At 33.2% G+C, this 22,863-nt stretch overlaps 2 protein-coding genes across 6 annotated transcripts in view; one reads left to right on the top strand and one right to left on the bottom strand.

The window, feature by feature from the left end:
- Positions 1 to 5,901: 5,901 nt before the first annotated feature.
- Positions 5,902 to 10,106, top strand: LOC134230095 (uncharacterized). 2 transcript variants are annotated; one of them, XM_062711877.1, is made up of 4 exons: positions 5,902 to 6,725; positions 7,115 to 7,157; positions 8,073 to 8,141; positions 8,379 to 10,106. In XM_062711877.1, exons 1-4 carry the CDS (start codon positions 6,297 to 6,299, stop codon positions 8,753 to 8,755), a joined length of 918 nt encoding a protein of 305 aa, XP_062567861.1. In that variant the 5' UTR covers positions 5,902 to 6,296; the 3' UTR covers positions 8,756 to 10,106. The 2 variants fall into 2 exon arrangements, with proteins under 2 accessions (XP_062567861.1, XP_062567862.1); XM_062711878.1 differs by having other exon boundaries at positions 5,906 to 6,725; positions 8,073 to 8,132.
- Positions 10,107 to 10,852: 746 nt separating this feature from the next.
- The window catches only part of LOC134230094 (filamin-A-like), a 48,744-nt gene continuing 36,733 nt past the window's right edge, over positions 10,853 to 22,863 (bottom strand). For 3 of the 4 annotated variants that reach the window (XM_062711872.1, XM_062711874.1, XM_062711875.1), the window contains 10 exons: positions 20,884 to 21,027; positions 17,045 to 17,167; positions 16,361 to 16,507; positions 15,749 to 15,850; positions 15,241 to 15,420; positions 14,761 to 14,778; positions 12,927 to 13,208; positions 12,585 to 12,734; positions 12,307 to 12,474; positions 10,853 to 11,795 (listed from right to left, as the gene is read on the bottom strand). In XM_062711872.1, the coding sequence (XP_062567856.1) occupies positions 11,548 to 11,795; positions 12,307 to 12,474; positions 12,585 to 12,734; positions 12,927 to 13,208; positions 14,761 to 14,778; positions 15,241 to 15,420; positions 15,749 to 15,850; positions 16,361 to 16,507; positions 17,045 to 17,167; positions 20,884 to 21,027 (1,562 nt within the window). In that variant the 3' untranslated portion in view covers positions 10,853 to 11,547. The remainder of the gene's footprint in view (positions 11,796 to 12,306; positions 12,475 to 12,584; positions 12,735 to 12,926; positions 13,209 to 14,760; positions 14,779 to 15,240; positions 15,421 to 15,748; positions 15,851 to 16,360; positions 16,508 to 17,044; positions 17,168 to 20,883; positions 21,028 to 22,863) is intronic. The other variant, XM_062711873.1, reaches the window with a different exon arrangement.

Here is a 22,863-nt window from a genome sequence, read left to right as displayed (position 1 = left end):
CTCCCTATGGCCCCGCAGTCCTCCTAACTGTCGTATCCACGGCTCCCTCCCACCCCCTCTAGATCCGCGCATGTTTTTTTTTTCTCCTTAAGCAGGGGAAGCAGATCCCCTGAATTAGATTGTTTGATATACTATATGTATGTATAGAAAATTTGTCTCATTATTATAAAATATCATCATCATTTTATTTTTCTATATCATACCTGTAGAAACATGCGTTATACATGTACAGCGTGTTAGTGCCACTTGCACACTTTACTTTTTTTTTAATTTCGACACTTTAATCTGTAAATTTTACACTTTAAAGTGTAAATTTTACACTTTAATCTTTAAATTTTACAGATTAAAGTGTGAATTTTACACTTTAATCTGTAAATTTTACACTTTAATCTGTAAATTTTACACTTTAATCTGTAAATTTTACACATTAATCTGTAAAATTTACACTTTAAAGTGTAAATTTTACACATTAATCTGTAAATTTTAAAAATTTACACTTTATTGTTTATTCACATAGTCAATTTAGCATCTTCACACATCCTCAGTAACACATTTGTAAGCCAATAAAATGTTAGTTTAAGCAAATTTTCTGAATTGATAGGATTTATAGATTATATCACAATTGTGTCATCCATATATTATTTATGTGAAAAAAGTCTAACAGGCCCTGGAATCTATATTGGAGGGAGGGGTCCTCAAGCACCTGTGATCGGGAATATGTGCATATATGTTTGATATGCTCTTCACTTTATATTCAAAGAAAAGTTTTACTTTAATATAAAACATCAGAATTAAATTTTGTCATGCACGAAACACGGTCTGTTGGCTTAGAAATGTGTTACTGAGGATGTGTGAAGATGCTAAATTGAATATGTGAATAAACAAATAAAGTGTAAATTTTACAGATTAAGGTGTAAAATTTACAGATGAAAGTGTAAATTTTACAGATTAATGTGTAAAATTTACACTTTAATGTGTAAAATTACAGATTAAAGTGTAAAATTTACACTTTAATCTGTACAATTTAAAGATTAACATGTAAAATTTACAGATTAAAGTGTAAAATTTACAGATTAAAGTGTAAAATATACAGATTAAAGTGTAAATTTTACAGATTAAAGTGTAAATTTTACAAATTAAAGTGTAAAATTTACAGATTAAAGTGTAAAATTTACATTTTAAAGTGTAAAATTTACAGATTAAAGTGTAAAATTTACACTTTAAAGTGTAAATTTTACAGATTAAAGTGTAAAATTTACAGATTAAAGTGTAAAATTTACACTTTAAAGTGTAAAATTTACACTTTAAAGTGTAAAATTTACACATTACAGTGAAAAAATTTACACATTAAAGTGTAGAAATTAAAAAAAAGTGAAGTGTCCAAGTGGCACTAATACGCTTCCGTAACATTGTATATTGTTTACTTTAATCTTTTCTAAATGTTGATATATTTTTTTTCAAAATACGTTTCAAAATGCTTTCTATTAATAAAATAATTTGACAAGTTAAGGAAGATTGTTTCAATAAGAGGGAAATGCAGCATATATATTCTAAACCTTAAGTCCCATATAAAATTTATCTAGTTCAGAAAACCTTCTGGGACTCAGTTTCTTTAAAAAAGGATGCATCGATTTTTTTCCCAACAAAGAATACTTAATATAGGGGCTTGATCTGCATACTAGTAGTAGGACAAGAGATTTTAAAAACTGTCTATGACGTGATGGGTAAATGTCTCGAAGCACAGTCAAGTGCAGTCTGATTAAAATCGAGCTTCAGGGCCACCAACCTATAGAAAATCTCAGATCTGAGAAAATCTCAGCGCTGGTGGAAGTCAGATGTTTGTTAGGCTCCGAAATTCTTATAGTCGGTGTCCAAAGATCTTGTGCAGTGACTTTCAGAATTTCGGAGCGTATAACAAAGATCTGATTTCAATCAGATTGAGTCTAGTAAAGAAGGCTAAAAAAAAATTAAAATAAATTCCGCAAAAATATTTTCATCGTCTCTCTCTCTTGCCTATAGGTGTTGTTTTTTTTTGTGTTAATTTTGGGGGGGGGGGCTTCAGGTACTAAGGGGGAGTTGTGACAAGAAAATTACCCGCGCGAAAACGCACTCTCGACGACACAGAAGGAGGGGGGCACGTTCTATTTGTGTTTCTCTTATTCCCCGACGAAGAAAACGGAAGATACTGATACAATGAAATTTCAGACAATACCTCTCATATTTTGTGAACATCACTATCAACATCCAACTTCAAGTTTGTACAAGCTTATTAAATTAATTTACTTTCCCCTTATGGAGAAATGAAGAGGCTGGAATACCTGAAAAGAATCAGGAGTAAGATGAAAATAGGTCGACCATGACCTTTTAGCTATTGAGTTACATGTAAAGCAGGCACGTAGCATCGGGGAAGGAGGGCATGGGAGGCTTCCTGCTCTTTTCAAAAACGATGCTACGACGAAGTAAAGAAATTCATTACCTTATGTTTGATTGCAACATTTTTTTTAAAGCTTATGACAGAAGTTATTTTAAAAAACTACACGTATGTATGCAAAATCTGAATCTCTATCCTTGATCTTTGATATTGCGACCCCAAAATCAATTAAAATAATCCTTCTAACTTACATTGAAAAAGTATAAATTTTCATTACAAAACAAAACTCAAGTTAAGAAAAGCTAAAATTTATCATTTGGAAACTTTTTTTGCATTTAACGTTGAAATTTGATCGTGTGGTCTTTTTCTCATATTAAATTCCTTGTTGGATATTCTCAGTAACTATGTAGTAAAATTTGCAAAACACTGTATTTTCATTGTACCCTTTCTCAGAAATCTGAATTCTCAGAAAGAGCATCTTTTAAATAGGCTGTGGAAAAATAAAATCTCTTTTTGACATTGACGGTTGAAACATATAAGAGGGGCAACTGATTATAAAGTTTACCAAGTTCTTTTTATTTTTGTTTAAAAAATTTCAATGCATGATGTAAGTTTGTCGGTCAAATCCAACATGGAGAATCAACTTAAAACAAACTTATGAAAAAGATTTTCAAAAATAAGTGCTAAAATTACAGACAGAAACCATTCTTTCTTTTTGCTCATCCTGATTTCGATAGCATCTAACTATTAATTTATATGGTAAATCTGAGGTATTTTTCAATATGCACATTCATCACAGTAACTGTTTTCGCTTGTGTGAGTGTGAGGGTGTGTGTGCTAGTTCTTTGTTCGAAACAGAAGTAATGTAATTTGCATCGGGATCAATGTCGAATGCTGTCTTGATAAATATAAAAACGGAATGCTCCTCCGCGTTGTGCATCCTTTAATTTAGTACATTTATTACATGCTAAGCGAAGTAAATGTCCAGCGTCAACGTGTTGAATATTGGGGGGGGGGGCTTACAAGGATGCGCAAAGCTTTGTGCTGCCCATTTTTCATTCATATTTCAGCAGCATGTACTGTGGGACTCAATCCAAAGAAGCGAATGAGTTGGAAGAAATAAACACCGTTTTCAAACAGACTTTCTCTTTGTTAAACCAGGATGTAATAACGTAAGGGTCGCCATCCCTTTGTTTACTCAAGTAAAACTTTCCTTTTAAAAAAAATCAAAAATCTCAATTATGATAAAAATGCATGCTATTTTAGCATATCCCGTGGGTCTTTTTTTTCAAAATGAAATTTTTAACCTAACCATTTAAAGCCATCTTAGTGGGAGTTATTTCTCTTATCAAAGGGTCAATGAACCTTAAATCAGTAAGCAGGTTACCTTTCGTGTCACTTTAACAATCCTTCGCGTGAGAATTTTTTAAACATATATACCAATTCATTCAATTAACAAAAGGAAATAATGCAAATTGTGTTACAAAAACTATATCTATCGACAACACACGCGAGAGATATAAAAGGAAATCTTGACTTGTACCTAATCGGCGGCAAACGTTTATCTGAATTGATCTTTGTGATTTGTTCATATTTGAATGTTTTACAGACTTAAGACGAGAAAGGCACTCAAATGTATGACAGACGAGATGACTTCGGCTTCTCCATCGTCAACTTTCCTTATTTTTATGTATTCAGACGTAGTAACACTTGTCTATCACCTGTATATGCATGGTGTTTATGTATTTGAACTCATTCGCTACTCAATTGCAAGCGTATGCTCTGGATACAATCAAATTTCAAACCGAGGCAGGCTACTCACATATAAGTTGATGTTACAGGGACTTCAACGATCTCGTCAGCATTGCGTAAATTCTATGGTCGCTATAATTTTCTTATTAGCAAATATTGACCTATATGAGTCGTATTTTGGCTGACTTGTTCCACACCAATTGTTAGACATTAGTTTTTTTTTTTTTTACTAAATTTGACTACGGAATCTATTTGATACGTAAGGCTTACGGCCAGCGTGACTGGTCAATGGAGTTGCTTACTCGATTCCTCTAGGTACCTAATTAGTAACCACCTCGGGAAATTTCAGGGGTCCGTATTTATGATTTGTATTGTTTGTAGTTTATGGTGTGTATTGTTTGTAGTTTATGGTGTGTATTGTTTGTAGTTTATGGTGTGTATTGTTTGTAGTTTATGGTGTGTATTGTTTGTAGTTTATGGTGTGTATTGTTTGTAGTTTATGATGTGTATTGTTTGTAGTTTTTGATGTGTATTGTTTGTAGTTTATGGTGTGTATTGTTTGTAGTTTATGGTGTGTATTGTTTGTAGTTTTTGGTGTGTATTGTTTGTTGTTTATGGTGTGTATTGTTTGTAGTTTATGGTGTGTATTGTTTGTAGTTTATGGTGTGTATTGTTTGTAGTTTATGGTGTGTATTGTTTGTAGTTTATGGTGTGTATTGTTTGTAGTTTTTAATGTGTATTGTTTGTTGTTTATGGTATGTATTGTTTGTAGTTTTTGATGTGTATTGTTTGTAGTTTATGGTGTGTATTGTTTGTAGTTTATGGTGTGTATTGTTTGTAGTTTATGGTGTGTATTGTTTGTAGTTTTTAATGTGTATTGTTTGTAGTTTATGGTGTGTATTGTTTGTAGTTTATGGTGTGTATTGTTTGTAGTTTATGGTGTGTATTGTTTGTTGTTTATGGTGTGTATTGTTTGTAGTTTATGATGTGTATTGTTTGTAGTTTATGATGTGTATTGTTTGTAGTTTTTGATGTGTATTGTTTGTAGTTTATGGTGTGTATTGTTTGTAGTTTATGGTGTGTATTGTTTGTAGTTTATGGTGTGTATTGTTTGTAGTTTATGGTGTGTATTGTTTGTAGTTTATGGTGTGTATTGTTTGTAGTTTATGGTGTGAATTGTTTGTAGTTTTTGATGTGTATTGTTTGTAGTTTATGATGTGTATTGTTTGTAGTTTTTGATGTGTATTGTTTGTAGTTTTTGGTGTGTATTGTTTGTAGTTTTTGGTGTGTATTGTTTGTAGTTTATGGTGTGTATTGTTTGTAGTTTTTGATGTGTATTGTTTGTAGTTTATGATGTGTATTGTTTGTAGTTTTATGAGATCGAACAGTGTTCGTTATCTCCGTTATTTCCCCCCCCTATTTCATTCTTTTGGTTTATGGACGGCGAGGAAATGTATGAAACGAGTTATTCCCCAATCGGAACGGGAATTTACCAGATTGAAAAATTGTGACCATGGTGGTGGTGGTGGTGGGTGGTGTCATTTTCATAGATTATTTTGAGTGAAATAAAGCAAAGTCATTTACTAGATATCTTTTTTTTTGTCTGTGATTTTCTTGTGTTGTTATCCTATGTTGTATACACACTCGAACATCCAGGAACTGCTGGCCGAGAGCTGTCAGTATCATTTACCAAATTGATACCAAACACATGGCTTTTGGTAACAATTATGCGCGAACCGAAATATTTTAGATACAAACACTACATTAATCGGTAAATAAAAAATATACATCTTCTCTTTACGTTATGTAACTGTTTATCTATTATGATAGGAAGTATTCATGCCTGTAATCTGTCGAGAGGAAGATAACAAAAGGCCATTGCATTCAGTATTGTTTCCTCCGTGGGAAAGTTTAATTCATCGCTGTTTGCCCAGGTAAATATGAGGAAGAATTAAAGCACCCCCTTATTCTCGTTTGAACGAACGAAAAAAACCTTCCCGATAAAATTGTCCTGGGTTTGTGAATTGTCGGAAGCATAAAGTCGTTAAAATGTCGGTGCGTAGGGGAGGAAAGAATTAACGGTTTCCCCGATTGATCAAGAAGTGTATGTGTGTGGGAGTGTGGGACACCTGTGGATATTCAGTAGTGTCCGACTAAAACCGAACTGGTCAGGATGGAGATGGACGACTGTGCGAAAACTCCACTGAATTCTGATAATCCTTCGCCCTCTTTACAGAAAACTTCAGTGAATTCTAATGGTGTAATGCGTTCTTCACCGAATTGTAATGATTCCACGGACTCTCCAAAGTCAAACCAAAGACGAAAGTCCAAGATTTTGATATTTTCTTTCTTGGCCAATGTGTTCCTGTTGGGATTAATTTTCTGTTGGGTGATTCTTCAGATGGTTAGGGACAGCTGTGACACGAGGGGTGACCCCCAGGGACACGTGCCCCCGGCGACATCAGCCCTTGACGATGTGTTTTATTCGTGTTCACCATGTTCACCAATGATGAAGGCCGAGAATGCAGACGTCTTGCACATGAACACGGGCAATTCCTCATACATGTGTTGTAAAATGATCAAAAAGGACCTTAAGTTAGAGGTTTGTTTTCTTTATTTATTAGGCGACTGTGCATAGTAACTGTAGACGTTTTTGATATGGAAAATTTTAATTTCTGTTTAATTTCCCTTCTGTCTTTTTTTTCACGCATTATACAATTTATTTGCGATTAGCTCGTTTAAACTTCAATACTTGAGATGCCTGACATTCTTCACAAACTATGAAAAAAAAAGTCGCAATCAATTTATTAAAAGGACGTACAATCTTAAACTTAGAGTAATTTATTTAATCTATTTTAATTTAAATTTATAATCATTAAAGTCGATCTATAAATGAATACGTCAATTATTGTCGTGCCTTCGGCTTTTTCCGATTTCAGTAAAGTTTATTGAAGCATTATTCTGAATTCAATCTAATTTTCTATACCTCAGGTACCAAACACAGGTCAACTATTGGAGGAGTGCCGGGCCAAAGGTAATTTTCCAATAAAAGGGTGTAGTATACATGTATATACTTATAGGAAAAATATATAACATTCAAGTAAATAATATTTCTACAATCATCAAAGAACATGAAAAATCTAATGTCAAATGTTAAGGTTAAAAGCATTGTTTTATACTCAAATTTTATCAATATCGTTTAACACTTTAGCCTCATACTAGCTGTGCAGAAATGCATGCATTTTTGATTTTGAGGTTAGAGGTCAGTACCGTATTCTCCCTATATTAAGCGCTCCAGGTGATTACAAAATTGCAGAGGGGCAGTAACTTGATACTTGTGTCGAATTTTAAATGAACCGATTGTGTAAAAGTTAATTCGAGTGTATACCCAAACCAAAGCACTTACTAAAGTAAAGAAAAAAAAATGATGACGCAGTCAAACAGCTCTCATCAATTCATATGTATTTGAAGTTTAATAAAAATATCTTGAATTTCATTGAAATTGAGATAATGCTAATTTAGAAAATTGAAATTGAGGCCAAAAAGAAAGGTCAAGTTCAAAAATATTTAAACAGTTCAATAACCTTTCCTCAGTATATCAGTAGACAAAAATATCTTGAAGAGTTTCTTTGAAACGGAGCTCACAAAGTGTGAAAGAGCAAGGGACTGAGAAAGATTAAGGGAGGGCAGACATAACAACCACACCATACCCTGGCCATATCTATTATCTATGCCAGGGAATGAAAACCAATAAAAATATTTTCAGACTAAATGATATAAATTCAGCTTTTTAAAATTTTATTTTGAAATGAAATCACATACACTGTGCAGGAACATACCTGAAGGTCGTTCCTATAGTAAATAAAACTCAAATTCAAACACTTCCTCTATAAAACATGTATAGGTGTTGAATTTAATAACTTATTTAATTTTTAATTTGGAATTACAGCAGGTGATAACAGTTCTGTCGGGGCACTCCTGTACATCAAAACAGAAAAATGTAGCAAAGGTGCGTCAGGTGGAATTTTTTTTAAAGTTATGCATCCATTTTTTTTTAGCATGTGTGTTTGTTAGTGTGTTGAATTTGGGGGGGGGGGGGGGGTAACTCTAGTTTTTTGCATCAATATATTTTTTATGATTGCTAAAGACTCAGACATTTGCAAGTACATAAGTAATTTTTTACTGAAATGCATATGCTTGTTAGGGTAAAACCAGACATCAAACTTTTATGGATATATTTTTTTTTAATTTGCAGGATTGCACTGGTCACAATTGAATGGTTCGTCCTACATAAAAGGTGGAATAAAATATGAAGACATGATAAACTATGGCAAACTCATTGTCCCTAGTGCTGGAATATACGTAGTCTACAGTTACATACAGTTTGACTCTTACACAGGGGAAACTACTCTAGACAAGACAAAGCCAGCCATGCATGCTATATACAAAAATGGCAAAGACCTTGTACACATGAACAAGTTTATGTTGCGGCAACACAGTTACACCAGAAGTCAAGTGGGGCCAATTTTTGTGCCCTTAAAGGCTAGTGATGAACTTCATGTTGCAGTCAGCAATGCAAAGATTATTTATAATGACCAGCAATCAAGTGTTTTTGGTATTAATAAGTTGTGAGTTAATATTTGATGTTAACATGAGATTAAGAAACAAGATGGAGTCTGTCCCTCACAAAATCTAAATCCAGTGCAATAAAAGGGGCAGAAACTTTCATGGCTCAGGATTGTCCCTAAGAATTGAAATAGCACTAACAGGGGACATTTAAAAAGAAGGAGGGGTCCTCCCCTAAAAGAATGCATGTTGAGGGCAAATGCCAGAATAACTAAGGGACTGTGTCATTATTAATGGGAAAAACCCCTGACCAAAAAAATTTAGAAACAACTATGTGGTTAAATATATATATTAAAAAAGAAACAGTTTGCCTATCATTGAGACCAAGTTTCTTCAGTTGGCCCCTCCATGATCTACTTTCTTTACTTGACCCTTCATTATGAACTAGTTTCTTCTATACTGCCATTCATTATAACCTATAATAGTTTCTTCAGTTGGTCTCACTATAACTTTGTTTCTTTAGTTGGCCCATCCATCATTATGAACAACATGTTAACCTTTCATTATGACCTAGTTTCTTCAGTTGGCCTTTCATGTTATTAGCCCAGTTTCTCTTAAATTATTGTCATATTTGCAACCTAATAATAATATTGTACTTAATAGCTTGTACATGTATTTGCAATGCAATCTACCCTCATTTTTCAGAACTTTTGCCCAAGCACTCACAGCCCCCCCCCTTTTAAAATTGTTTTCATCTTTCTATAAAATACACAATGTACAGACTTCTAAGTATTATAAAGGGTTTTTTTAGGATAATATACAGGTATTAACCAGATACTCCTATTTTATGGTATAACTTTTTGCTGAGATCAAAGCAAAACTGCAATACAGAAAACACAGATTCTTTTGAAATAAACAAATCAATTTTCTTTTCTTTTTTTCATTGAAGATGAACTTAAAATCATTGACATATCTTTATAGATCATACCATTGTGACTCATTTTACAGTGTTATGAAATTGGCTTACATATTTTTATACAATTTTTAGTTTTATTTTACCCAAGTGCAGTATTTTTCACATTTTATACTCTAAAGACCCAATCAAAATGCACTTCATTCATGTAAAAACTACATTTATAATAATTTATTTATTTATTGCTTTCATGCATTCATTTAATATTTGCTCTGTTTCTACAGAAATATGTTTAATACATGTACTGCCAATGTCTGCCATGTATATTAATATGTAAAAAAAACATTTCCTTTTTGTAAATGCATTATTTGTCAGCACAATCAAACTTGAAATTATAATACTTTTTACAATGTATTCAGCAAAGATATTCCGACCACAGCAATGATTTTGAATTGCTGTAAATATATGTATATATGCTGTTACAATAAAATCTTTTGAAAATGATTTCTCTTATATTACACTATCTGAAAAATACCTATTATCTAACTCTGACTTTACTAGATTGTTTTTTATTTAACGTCCCTCTCAAGAATTTTTCACTCGTATGGAGACGCCACGATTTGCCAGTGAAGGGCAACAAATTCTGACCTATACTTGTCACCTGCAACAATTGAGCAGGGAGGGATCTTTTTCGTGCCAGCACCAACTGCAACAGGGGACCTCAGTTTATATAGTCTCATCTGCAGGACCGGTCTCCACGTCCCACAGTGGGATTTGAACCCACAATGTAAGGATCAACTCCTCACTTCGCGACTCTAGAGCAGATGCTCTAACCACTAAAAGAGTAGGAAACTTTGGACACGGTGAAAATCTATTTTTCAGAAGTGTTTGAGGGGGAAGTGATTCTTCCATGCACTTGATCTTCAAGCACCTACTGTGTCATATCTTACTGAAAGATAGCTGAAAAGGAGGATACCCTGAATAATACCCTCTTTGTATAAATTTGCATAATTTAGTAAAATTATACATCTGAATACTGTAAAACACAGGCTGAACTCTACAATTTCCATAATATGAAGGAAATATAGTACTGAAAAAATGGCTATATTCTTTGAAATTTTCCTTTTTTTTCCTTGCTTGTCAAATTTTTCAGGTAAGTAAAAAAAAATTTTTATCTGGCTGGCCCCCCCCCCCACTTTCAAAATCGGCAGTTTTAAGTCCTTTGCAAATATAAATAAAAAATAAGGAAATAAAATCTCATTTCTTTATTGAATATGAAAAAAGTAATGCTATAACAAGAAAAAAATTTGGTAAATAGCAATATGCTTATGTATATAGAATATATATTTCATTTTAGAAAACATAATATGAATATATAGAGGACAAGTAAATGCACTTTGATATGTTTACAGGACATAAGAATATCATAAAGGTTGCATTACTCATCTGATATGTATGGATATTTAGCATCTGAACAAGGAAGTAGATTACAGTGACACAGTTTAGAGATTATCTATGGTAATATCTTAGACCCATCCTAGACACATACCTGAGCCCAGGTGAGGGGGTATATAAATACATTTAACACTTGCATGGGGAATAAAAAATGAAAATTCCTAAAAATCAATGAGTAATATCATATGTGTAGCACTAGTTTTTTTGATTTTTAAACAATATTATGAATCTGGAATGTGAAAATTGCGTACGTACAATGAAGACTTTTTATCATGTAGAAACAGTCCACTTATATCTCTATGTATATATATTAAATATATATCACATATACTTTTTAACTGTATATCAAAAATTCAATATTTAAAATTCAGATCAAGTATAAACCTAATACAACTTTCTGTATAATCTCACAATATTATGCTGTAGTGGTATGATCTGGTCTCTACTGTCCATATTAATATTGTCCACACCTCTTTAGATCCACACCTGTTTAGATCTCTTCCCTCCACTGAGCGTAAGATCGTGGAGTTACGGAGCTATGAGAGAAGGATTGGTCGTGAAGGATTTGCTCTAATTCCTGCTGCGTGTCCACTATGTGGATTTGGAACGGAGACCCGGGGACGTCGACTCCGGACCAACGGACACTGATGATGTAGAGTCCGGTCTCGGTGGGATCGTACCGACACAGGATCGTACGATCACGCTGACTGTCACGGTACATCTCCACCTGGAATCCACCTGTTACAGGAAAAAAAAACAGGAGAGAAGTTTTAATATACTGGATTAATATACTAGATTAGATTCTGTTAAATGCACGATTGAATTTTATTTAATTTTTGGATTAGATTCCTCAACAAAATTACAGCCTTGTTTTTTTTTCCCCTGGGATTGTATACTAAAAAGATGTTATTTTATAACACCAGGACACTGATTCTCCTTGAAATAACTGTTGTGTTTAATATAACAAATATTTTATTCAGGGCCTAAAAAAAATCTGCAATTCTTGAGAACATTGTTCTTTTATACAAAAGATAAACCCATACTTCTATTTTGTATATTCAAAAATTTTCCTTCATTTATACAGACAGGAAAATTTTGCAATGATACTAGATAAAAGTTTCCTGAAATCTTTGGAATATTCAATCATTTCCTTATTTTACCTATCCTCTTTGGTCAATTGAAACTTGTTAAATAAACATATGACACAACTTCTGTAATAGAATCCGGGTAAATGTTTCCTTGTATTTACCTTTGGGACCTCTTATCCTGACAGTTAATTGTCCTGCTCCGGCTCCTCTTGTCTCCACGATAAATCGACTCTGGTATGTTGCTAGGATACCATGTTCCACACCAGGGCCCGTAACTCTGACTTTGCTAGCATCAGGTTGTGCATTAACTTTCAACACAAATGGGCTTCCTACAAAGAATTTGTTTTTTAATTATAAAACGCAATTTTAAGTTTACCATTCCTTTAGAGAACAAGAAAAGGGACATAATTAAAATTTTAACACTGAGTTTGACACTTACCATTGACATGTTCTCCTCCATATTTGACCTGTAGGACATGTTTGCCTGGTTCCTGTGGTTTGATTTTTAGTATAAATGTTCCATCATGGTTGTCTTGTAGCTCACAGTATGAAGCTTTAGAAGGACCCATGCAGTATGCTGTTAACTCGCCTACACAAACAAAGACACAATCTTTTAGTCATCAAACAGACAAAAAACACAACCATACAGCTGTCAACCAGACAAATCTTGATGTGGTGCTTATTTGCTTAGTCCTCTACCAAAATAAAGGTTTTTGGAGTCATTGAAATTTATCAAATTAATACTGTAAATTTTGAGACTCAGAAATAAACATTAAGGTACCTGGGCCAGCTTTCCTCGTGTCTATTGCCACGTCCATACTTCTACCCAGAATTCCTCCTCGGAGACCTTCACCTGACACGTTGACCTTATTGGGGTAGAACGTTCCCATGACATTGACTTTGTACGGTGACCCCCTGAGCTGTCGGCCATTCCATGTGATGTTGAGGAGATATGCCCCTGGCACCACTGGGACATAGGTACACCTGTGTTTGCCACCGCCTAAATTGACGACCTTGACATTGATCTCTGCTCTTACTCCAGTCAAGGTCACTTCTGGGGCACCTGATTTAGAAGGAAAGAAAGCATGAACACTGCATTTAATATAATTATATTTTTTTACTTGAAATGAAGCATCTAGTACTTGTACATTCCCTTTCTTCTGGGTCAACCAACCAACTTAATTTATAGATTATACATGTATGATGAATATGATTTTAATTTTTGTTTTTACAGCTCAGATTCTTTTTCAATTTTTTTTGTAGATGTGTTAACTCATAGGGGGTGGGGTAGGGGGTTAGCAAAGCATTAGGTTTATTGTGCACATATGTGTTTAAAAGCTGACTAAAACTAGCAAAAATCTCAAAAATCTTTTTTTTTTCTATTTACAAAATTAAGGCATACACATGTGTTCATATGTACATGTGTAGTTTTATAAGCTGGATCAGGTCAAAATTTAAATTAAAGCAAATTCATTTAAACCACTTAATAGGGTTTTAGAATAAAATTAATTTAAATAAAAATTCATGTTGAATGAGAAAGGTCCTCTTTCCAACTCTCACTGAAGCTGCAATGCTAACTCCAAATCCTAGGCTAATTTGGATTAAATAAGTTTGAATCTTCTACATATTGCACCTTAATTTTTTAAAAATATTAAATAGGGAGGACTGTCCCATTTCTTGAAACAATTGGGATCCTTTCCTTTCAAAGACAAAAAAAAAAAATACCCATGCAGTATTTATTTATGATCTTGAACCTTATCTGATAAAAATTTATAGATGCATGGTTATGAAGAAATTTTAAACATTTAACTATCAATGACTCTCAGAATTGGTTTTTCATCATGCTAAAACTTGGTTATTCACTATTCTGTAAAACAAATCTACTTAAAAACGGAGAGAACAAATTTCACAAGTGAGTGCAACTTTTTATTTACTCTATAGTTAAACCAAAGTGTGCATTGTACAACATCAAAAAAATCTACTAATAGTTGTATCTTTGATTTAGTTCTAAAAAAAATCAAACAGATGAACCAGATCATATGCTTTTCTTATTAAATACTACACATTTTTTTTTTATTTCTACCTAAAAATACTATTAAATGGACAACAACAAAATAATCTATAAAGATGATTGATGATAAAAATTTTATTCCCTTGACTGCATTTGTAGAGGTTTGCAGAGAATACACAACAAAAAGCAATGGGAAACAGAAATTTCTATTTTTATTAACCACGGCAATAAAGACCACCTTCTACAAATAAAAAAAAATTAAACCAAACAAATTCCCCATGAGAGTGTTTTTACTTACTGTTTGGTTGTTGATATTTCTGTACAGAATGCACAACATAAAGGGAGTGTGCATTTTCAACATCAAAAAAATCTACTAATAGTTGTATCTTTGATTTAGTTCTTTTTTCTTACAGTTATTTCTACCTATACATTTATATTATAACAACAAAATTGTATCTATGGAGATGCATTTTGATAAAAATTTTATTCACATTTGTATTTTTAGCAGAGAATACACAACAAAAAGCATTGGAAAATTAGCCACCTTCTACAAATAAAAAAAAAATAAACCAAACAAATTCCCCATGAGAGTGTTTTTACTTACTGCTTGGTTGTTGATATTAACTACTCACATGCAAAATGCTACCAGAAATGCTATAGACTGAACCAAATTTTAATATATTTTTCCTCATGCAGTGTCTGCATTTTATGTGGAGCATTCACAGGCATTTCTACATACTGAATACCCTAGTTAAAATATACCATATATGCAAGTTATAAGTATTAATAATACAATAAAATAGTAAATCCTTAACCAATCCATAAACCATTGTATAGAAATTTGAATAACATATCATGCACTCTGACCCTAATTAAAAAAAAACTTAAAATATTAATTCTATGAAAAAAAATCACCATAGATTGAAAGTCTTTATAAGGGTTTCATTTATAAATATGACATGCTTTTTCAGTTAATAAATGACATACTAGTACCAGGTACAGGTATAATGAACTATCGAGTACTGAATTTGGAAAAAAATCTCTACGGCTTCAAATAATAAATATCCCAATAAAAATCCTTTACCTGGTCCAGCCTGAGATCCGTCAATCACAAACTCCGCCTCCTCGCGGACGGTAGCCTCCTTCAAGCCCCGCCCAGTCAGGATGACCTTGTTGGCATCAGAGAATGCTGGGACGGCGTAGCCGAGGAACGGAGAATTCGGGAGGGCCACATCCGACCAGTAGAGATGAATGTAATGGTTTCCTAGAAATTTCAAAACAGGGTTATTTCTTTGCCTGTGTAAGTATATGTACATGTAAAGACATGGCACGCAAGTATGAAATAGGAAAATGGCTAAGGGACTATTTAAAAATATTTGTCTTGAAAAAAATATAGTTACTTTATACTCCTGTCATGAAGAGTGGAAATAAAACTGCCTAAAAATTTCATCAGATCATTGATGGTGGCAGTTTTTAACAAAACACTAAAGTGAGGTCAAAATGCAAACATTGTATACCATAATTCTTCTAATTTCATCAATCTTATACTCAGAAAAAAATTGGGGGGTTGGGTGTGGTGGGGGTCTTTTTACCTTCCTCCCTGGGAACAAATGCCACTAATGTCTGACCATAGCTGTCTGTGACAGTAGCGGGGACTGTAGAGCCAGGTCCAACTACCTCAGCCCTTAGAGATCCTGAAATCAAAGTCATGTAGACCTTTAGTAATTTAATATTCTGACTCATATACGCTGTATACATTAATGAGCAAAACAGTAAATTAATTACATGTAAATGTATCTTTGAATTCTTAATGATGACCTGCAATATATCACAGCAAAAAAAAAATTCCCACAAAATATCTTTTCTTAAAAAAAATAACATGCTATCCAACTGCATGTAAAATTTTTCCTAAATAATTTAATATTAAGGTACTGTAGACATACTTTTTTCAACGGGGTCATAATTCCGCAGAATTTCAATTTCTGTTTAATCTGCGGGTAGAAAATTATGTGGATTTCTTAGACTGTCACTAAATGCCTTACATTTATATTAAGTATGCTTGGACAAATTTCCGCGGAAAATACCACGCGGAAAAAAGTACTTCTACAGTAAACAAAAATTTATTGTAAAAAATTTGAATTGCACATAAATCTTCCCTTTAAAACAAATGACACAGTCCCCTGGACATGATTTTTTTTACTTACCTGGGCCGGCCTGAGAGATGTCAAATACCAGTCTCTTCTCCTCCCCCACCACCAGACCAACGCGCTCGTTACCATCCATATACTGGGCCCACCCACCAGAGATCCGCACCTTACGGGGATCAAACACCTTAGGGTGGAATGGACTTCCTGAAATAGTATCATCCATTTGTAAAGCTTTGAAAGTTATCAAACTTTCCACTTTAAGATTTGAGCTTGTGAAAAAAATTTCAATGATTTAATCCTATCTTATAAGTTCATAGATTGTGTAATCGGATATCATATCTTATATTTTCACATTCTGAAGTTGTCAGGGAAACTATCTGTCAAAAATGTTGATCAAGTAATCGACCTTTCAGATGAAAAATGTACTTTTATGGGGTGTGTAAATGAATAGGTGGCTCAACATAATTTTTCCCTAAAGTGCTCGAGACTGTTGAAAATTGGGAAACAATCGCATAAAATCTTGTAAATTGACAATTTATCTTTTTCTATTTTAACTCCTCATAAAAAAGGATTATTGTATGAAAAGTACAAATTAGAACACTTTATCTTAAATGAAATGGATCCATACTTTACACCTATAAAACGATATTTTTTTTTTTCGAAGCAAAAACTTACCCCTCAAAATAAATAGTGTACAGTCATGTATACAAGTAAAGCCAACAGTGATTTTTTTTATTTTACCTGGAATAGGAGTTCCGTTCCACAGAATACCGATGTTGAAGATGCCCACCTCTACTGGTGTATAGTTCACAATGAATTTCTCCCCAGCTCTCTCTACTGTTGTCTTGGCAATAGAGTTAGGTCCTAGGAACAAAATAGATAATAGATAGCAATATCATTAGGCCTAAAGATAGATGCAAGATTCTATAGGCATTGCTTTGCAATGCAAATAAAACATACAAGTATATTTTATTTTTACATTAGAACCCTTTTGTTTTATGTATTATATTATAAGAAGTCTTTTTCATGACCATATGTTAACATCCCTCCCAAATCAATTCATCTTTCTATGCAAGTTTCTTTGAACTTACATTGTATTAGAATTGAATTTCAGCACAGATAAACTTCAGTATCTCACACTTAAGGTAAGGTTTGCGTCTCCCTCCAACTCATATTTTTTTTAATATGCACACATGCTATATATCAATTTATTCAGGGAGATTAGCTTCATCATTTAATATGATTTTCAAAGATATTGCCCGTCCCAATTTTTTAGTAAAAGACGCCAAATTTAACGTATTTCATATTTCACCTCGAATATTATTTTCATTGAAAAAATTGAATTATTTTATAAATTATCAAACTTTTATAAGTAAAATGACCTGAATTAGTATAATTCATGCTTCTATTATTTAAACTTTTAATTTTCCTTTATCAAAAATGTGAAAATTTGGGTAAAAAAGAAGATTTTTCAATTTTCCTTTATAAAGTGAAACCGTTGCCATGGCAACAAAATATAAAAATCAACGTTTTACATATCTACCGATTCCATCAAAATCCATGAAGTTATTAATTTGATCATTTTCATTAATTTGAACTAAAAAAATATGTATGTCCCCAATATAATTTCCATGGAAACGGGCTATATTATGGGTTCGGAACATAAAAATGAGGCTTTTTCTACACTTTTAAAGACAAGATATCACCTTGTCATGGTGAATGTTAAAGACTGAATGTTATTTTTTATATTGTTTTTAGGCATAAATTGGCCAAATATGTTCAAAATAAAACTCCTCCTGTGCCACATGATGGTCTAAAAATTTATTCCATGGAAGAATTCTAGTATTTATGGCAATCTTTACATCTGAATATTCTGATGAAATTGTCCATGAATTATACTGCAACACCTTTAGAAGTACATGTATATGTATATAAACATACTTCAGAACATGTTGCAACTAAACCAATTAAAAGCCTATGAATTTGACCTCATGCTGATTTAGTTATTCCAACATGTAGTAACTTCTAGACATCTTTGTAGCAAAATATCTTTATTCAGTTATGGCTGGTGACTGTCATTATACATTTATGCCATTTTTTGAGTGAAATGTTGTAAATTGCATCCACGAAGCTGCTGTTTTTATAAATAAATGATTTCTTTACTTCGAAGAGTAAAATGCTACCTTTAAAGTAATGTTTGTTTGCCCTCTCTTGACTCAGGGTAAAATTATTGGGTCGGTAGGTGAGAAAATCTTCAACAACATTTTTTTAAGGGGGATAAGAAAACTAAAAAGAAAAAAAATATGGCCCTGCATTGAAAAAAAGTTTTCAGTCTGGTCATTTTAGTCAGTCGGTCTGGAGAGGCCGACAACCAAACATTTTTTAAAGATGGCCTATTTCTACATTTCATGGACATTAGCTCAATCATTGGATTAATGTCCTGACTAAATTGAAATATCAGACAGAACAAAATAAAGATGAATTCTAAGTGACATCAATTCATACTTTATGAGTTTACAGAGTACTTCTGATTTCAGAGAAAAGGCAAATCTGCAAAATGACATAACACTGTCATAAATATTTGTCAAGAACAGGAAAAAAGAAACAATGCTACAGTGATAATATACTGCACTGTATCTCCTTGATATCCATGAAATAATAATTTAAATATAACAAAATTTTCTCCTTTTTAAAATCAAAATAAAGAAGAAAATTAAAAGATCATAAATGTAAACAATTTTAAAATAAACTACATGTACTTGTGAAAGATTTTAATTTTAGTACATTACTAAACTAGTCTTATCACTCCTACCAAATTAACAACCTTACAATTTCCAAGTGTCATGTTTTAAACTGTTACAGTAGATATAATTATACATGTTCACTGCAGCTTTATGTACACAACTCATCAGTTTTCAGAAATACTTATTTGAGCATATTAGGTCCTGGTAAGAACAAAATTTAATGAATAAAAATATTTATCTTAATTGTTCATGTATTAATGTCCTTGCAATTTTACAAACCCTTTTAAAAAACTTGTTACATGTAAGTATAGACAAAAGCAACCTTCAATAATACCTATGATGTATACATTTATTTTATTGAAAACAAATTCAAAGATGGACAAACAGAGCATGCACTGCAATCATCACATACACATATTTTCTAAATATATGGAAAACAGCATGTATATACTAGATAGGATGTTGTTAAACATTAACTTTTCTTCTGTAATCTATAGACATATAAAAATATGCATTGGGTATAACAAGTCAGAAGTTCTTCTCCAAATCTCCATTGATTTTGCCATGTCTGGTTCAACATCTTAGCTTGATCCATCCAACTTTCTTTAATATTCTTGAGCTGATATGGGATGACCTCTACTTTGATTGATGGCACAAATCTTTTAAGGAAACACTGAAGTTTTTTTTTGTTCTTATCTATTCCAATTAATGACCCATGATCTGAAATCATATGTGTTCATTTTTACAATAACATTTAAGGAATTGCATTTTTGGAATTGCATAAGGAATTTCATTCACTTAATGAAATGAATAAATTTACAATATATTAATCAATAAAGAATCAATGTGAAATTATTGTAAAATTTACAGATTGAATTAGTGAAATGCAAATGCTTGATCAAGAAAATTAATGTTTTTGTCATGCACAATCTGTATCTCTTTTTTTATTAATTAGAAAATGAGATATTAATTAAAATCAAACCTCATTTAAAAAGGTAACAATTGAATACCTGTTCCAATAATGTTACAAATATTAGGCGTAAAAAGCAAGGATTTTATTTTTCATAATTTCTTAAATGAATGCATTTTTATTTTTTGGCAATGTTGGGATATTAGTTACATCCTGACATCCTCTTGTACCGTTTATTCATCGTTTTAAAATCCGTAGTCAGTAGATAATTCATAACTTTCAGTAAAATGAATAGTTAAATAATTACCTGATGAAAATACTGTCAACAATCAAACTGTCGACATCATCATTGGACATGGTCAAATGCACCGTGTTTTCTTCCCTGTTCGGACTGCATATAGCATAATACTTTACAGGATACTCTCAGGTCTTTTCTTTTTTCTTTCCAATTCTCACTTAAAATTTTAGTGTAGTGGTGAAGCGATAAACACACAACAGCACAATGCGCCAATGACTTTCTTCTGATCGGAACGGCCGTGCAACTTGCCACGTTCCGTATCGAAAATAAACAAGTCCTCCTTTATTGGTCCATCCACATGCATCACGCTAATCTCAAAGGCTTCTAAGATTCCTATGCTTTGATTTTTTATAAGACTTTCTCCCGAAAACGTCCTTTGTTTTTAGTCCTAACAATAAGTGACAACAAACATCAAGTATGACAGAGGAAATTCGTTACCGAGATGCTTAGCATCGCTGGTTTAAATTCGCCTGTTTCAAACGCTTTGGTGATTCGCAAGAGTTATCTCCCTGTAAACGCAAACCTTACCTTAACTATCTCAAATACCATGGATATGTGGAAGGGAGTTGAAAGTCTATATCTCTATCTCTTGAAGATAGCAAGATTATCTGTTTAATTCTCCACCTACCTTCCACCTTGATGTCCAGATCTCCACTCCTCTTGCCCACATCCACATAGAACACAGCTTCCTTGTCTTCCTGACCTTTGTACAGACCGGGGCCGGAGGCCGAGGGCAGACCTCCCTCATCAATGGTGTGAATGACCGGACAGCCTACAATACAGCAAAAAAATAAGTAATTTAGTGTCATGTTTCTATGAAATCAAAGACAATTGTTAAATTTCATATAATCACCATACCCCTCCCCCCCCCCCAAAAAAAACACTTTTCAAATTGGATTCAACATCTTCTGAGATGTGAACTGTATATATCACATATGCTGAGCTTCACTTTAAGTTTACTCTACCCCTCGTTTTGTCAGACAATACCTGCTATTTGGTTTGTGGGCAAATGGAAAGGTCATGCAGGGATATAAAATGTACTAAAGGTCTGCATGTCTTATGCACAGTAAAGTTTCACTATTAGACCTAAAAATCTGATTAAAAAGATGAATCATCTTCAAAAAAGAATGAATACCTGAGGTGTCATGTAATCTGTAATACATCCACTTTTTACCTCTATATCCATAGTCAAACATCCTGTTCATATTCATAGGAACAAAAAGAAGTCAACACTGGCACACAGGTCAGAGAATAATGTGTGGAACTCTGGGATATGTGAAAACTACTCACCATGTTAACTTTATCTGTGAACAGTGCCTCATTATAATTACCCTAGTCTGTCCCAGAAAGGTCAGAATAACAAAGACAATCAATTGCAAATACCAATTCACCAAGGAGTAAATGCCTCTCAGACCACAAAAGTATATTTCAATGGCAATAACATGAAAATTTCAAAACATCAAAATATGAAAATTTAATTTTCAGCACAAAATGTTCTCAAAAGTAATCCAATATTTATGGATTTCACTTTTCTTTAACATTGATTTTTTTTTCTAATTCTCTTTGGGGGTGGGGGTGGGGATGGATGGGGGAGGGGGTGGCAACTTTCAACCAACATACTTCACTAAAAGGGATAGGGGGTGGGAATAACTGAGAAACGAACATATCTCTGAAACTTTTACAAATGACTTTTTCGTTCACCCTGCCCAGTATGGATTTTAACTTGAGTCACAATTCTTACCACCTATGGATATTTGAGTCAAATGCTTCCCATCTCTCTTCAGTGATGATACATGATAGACACTTCCACCGGACTGTGAAGTCTGTTTAGAAACCACACTTATTGCTTTACTTGACTGGGAAACAATGTGTCTACTCACACTGGTAGCAACCACTTCATTCTTCAATGGTACTACCACTTTATCAGTTTTAGTCGTCCTTGAATTTTGAGGCAGTACCACCACTTTCTCAGTTTTAGAAGTCAATGAATTCTGGGATAGCACACTTGGTTGTGGAGTACTAGTAAGAGAGGCTCTTGCCTGGAGTAAAACTTCAGACTGACTAGATTTCTGAGGAGATGTATGTGAAGAGTTTGGAGAGAGCTCCCCATTTATCTCAACTCCATCCCCCTCTGATGTCCTTTGTGTATGTCTTAACTTCACCCCAAACTGTGCAGCACCAGAAATGGAAGATTCCATAATATTAGGGAGATTGGAGGAGTCATTATTAAAACTAGAGTCCTTTATGCTGGTCCTTGATTTTCCAGCAACATCAGTCTTGTGTAAGGACTTTTTAAGGTGATTCTCCAAATGTGCCAGTAAAGCTTTGTTTGCAAACACACTGTTATTCAATTTAAGAGGTCCAGGTCTTCTGTTGTTGTTTGTCATGACATCCTTCACCTTTTTCTCCTCTTCTTTAACTGGGCCAAAATCATTTTCCTTATTTCTCTTCTTCAACACTGACCCCAGTTCTTTGACCAACTGGTCGTGAAGCTTTGACCCTGGGTCCTTCTTAATGGAAGACTTGAAAATGATAGGCCTATCCATAAAACTCTTAGGACTAACAGGGGAATTTTCCACCATTTTCTCTTCATCGGTTTTATTATTGC

Source organism: Saccostrea cucullata, unplaced genomic scaffold, assembly GCF_032062105.1.
Source record: "Saccostrea cucullata isolate Sc308-1 unplaced genomic scaffold, CSIRO_AGI_Scuc_v1 ctg240, whole genome shotgun sequence".
NCBI classification, from domain to species: Eukaryota; Metazoa; Mollusca; class Bivalvia; order Ostreida; family Ostreidae; genus Saccostrea; species Saccostrea cuccullata.
The sequence above is the reverse complement of the archived record's forward strand: the minus strand, read 5'-3'. Positions and strand labels throughout refer to the sequence as shown.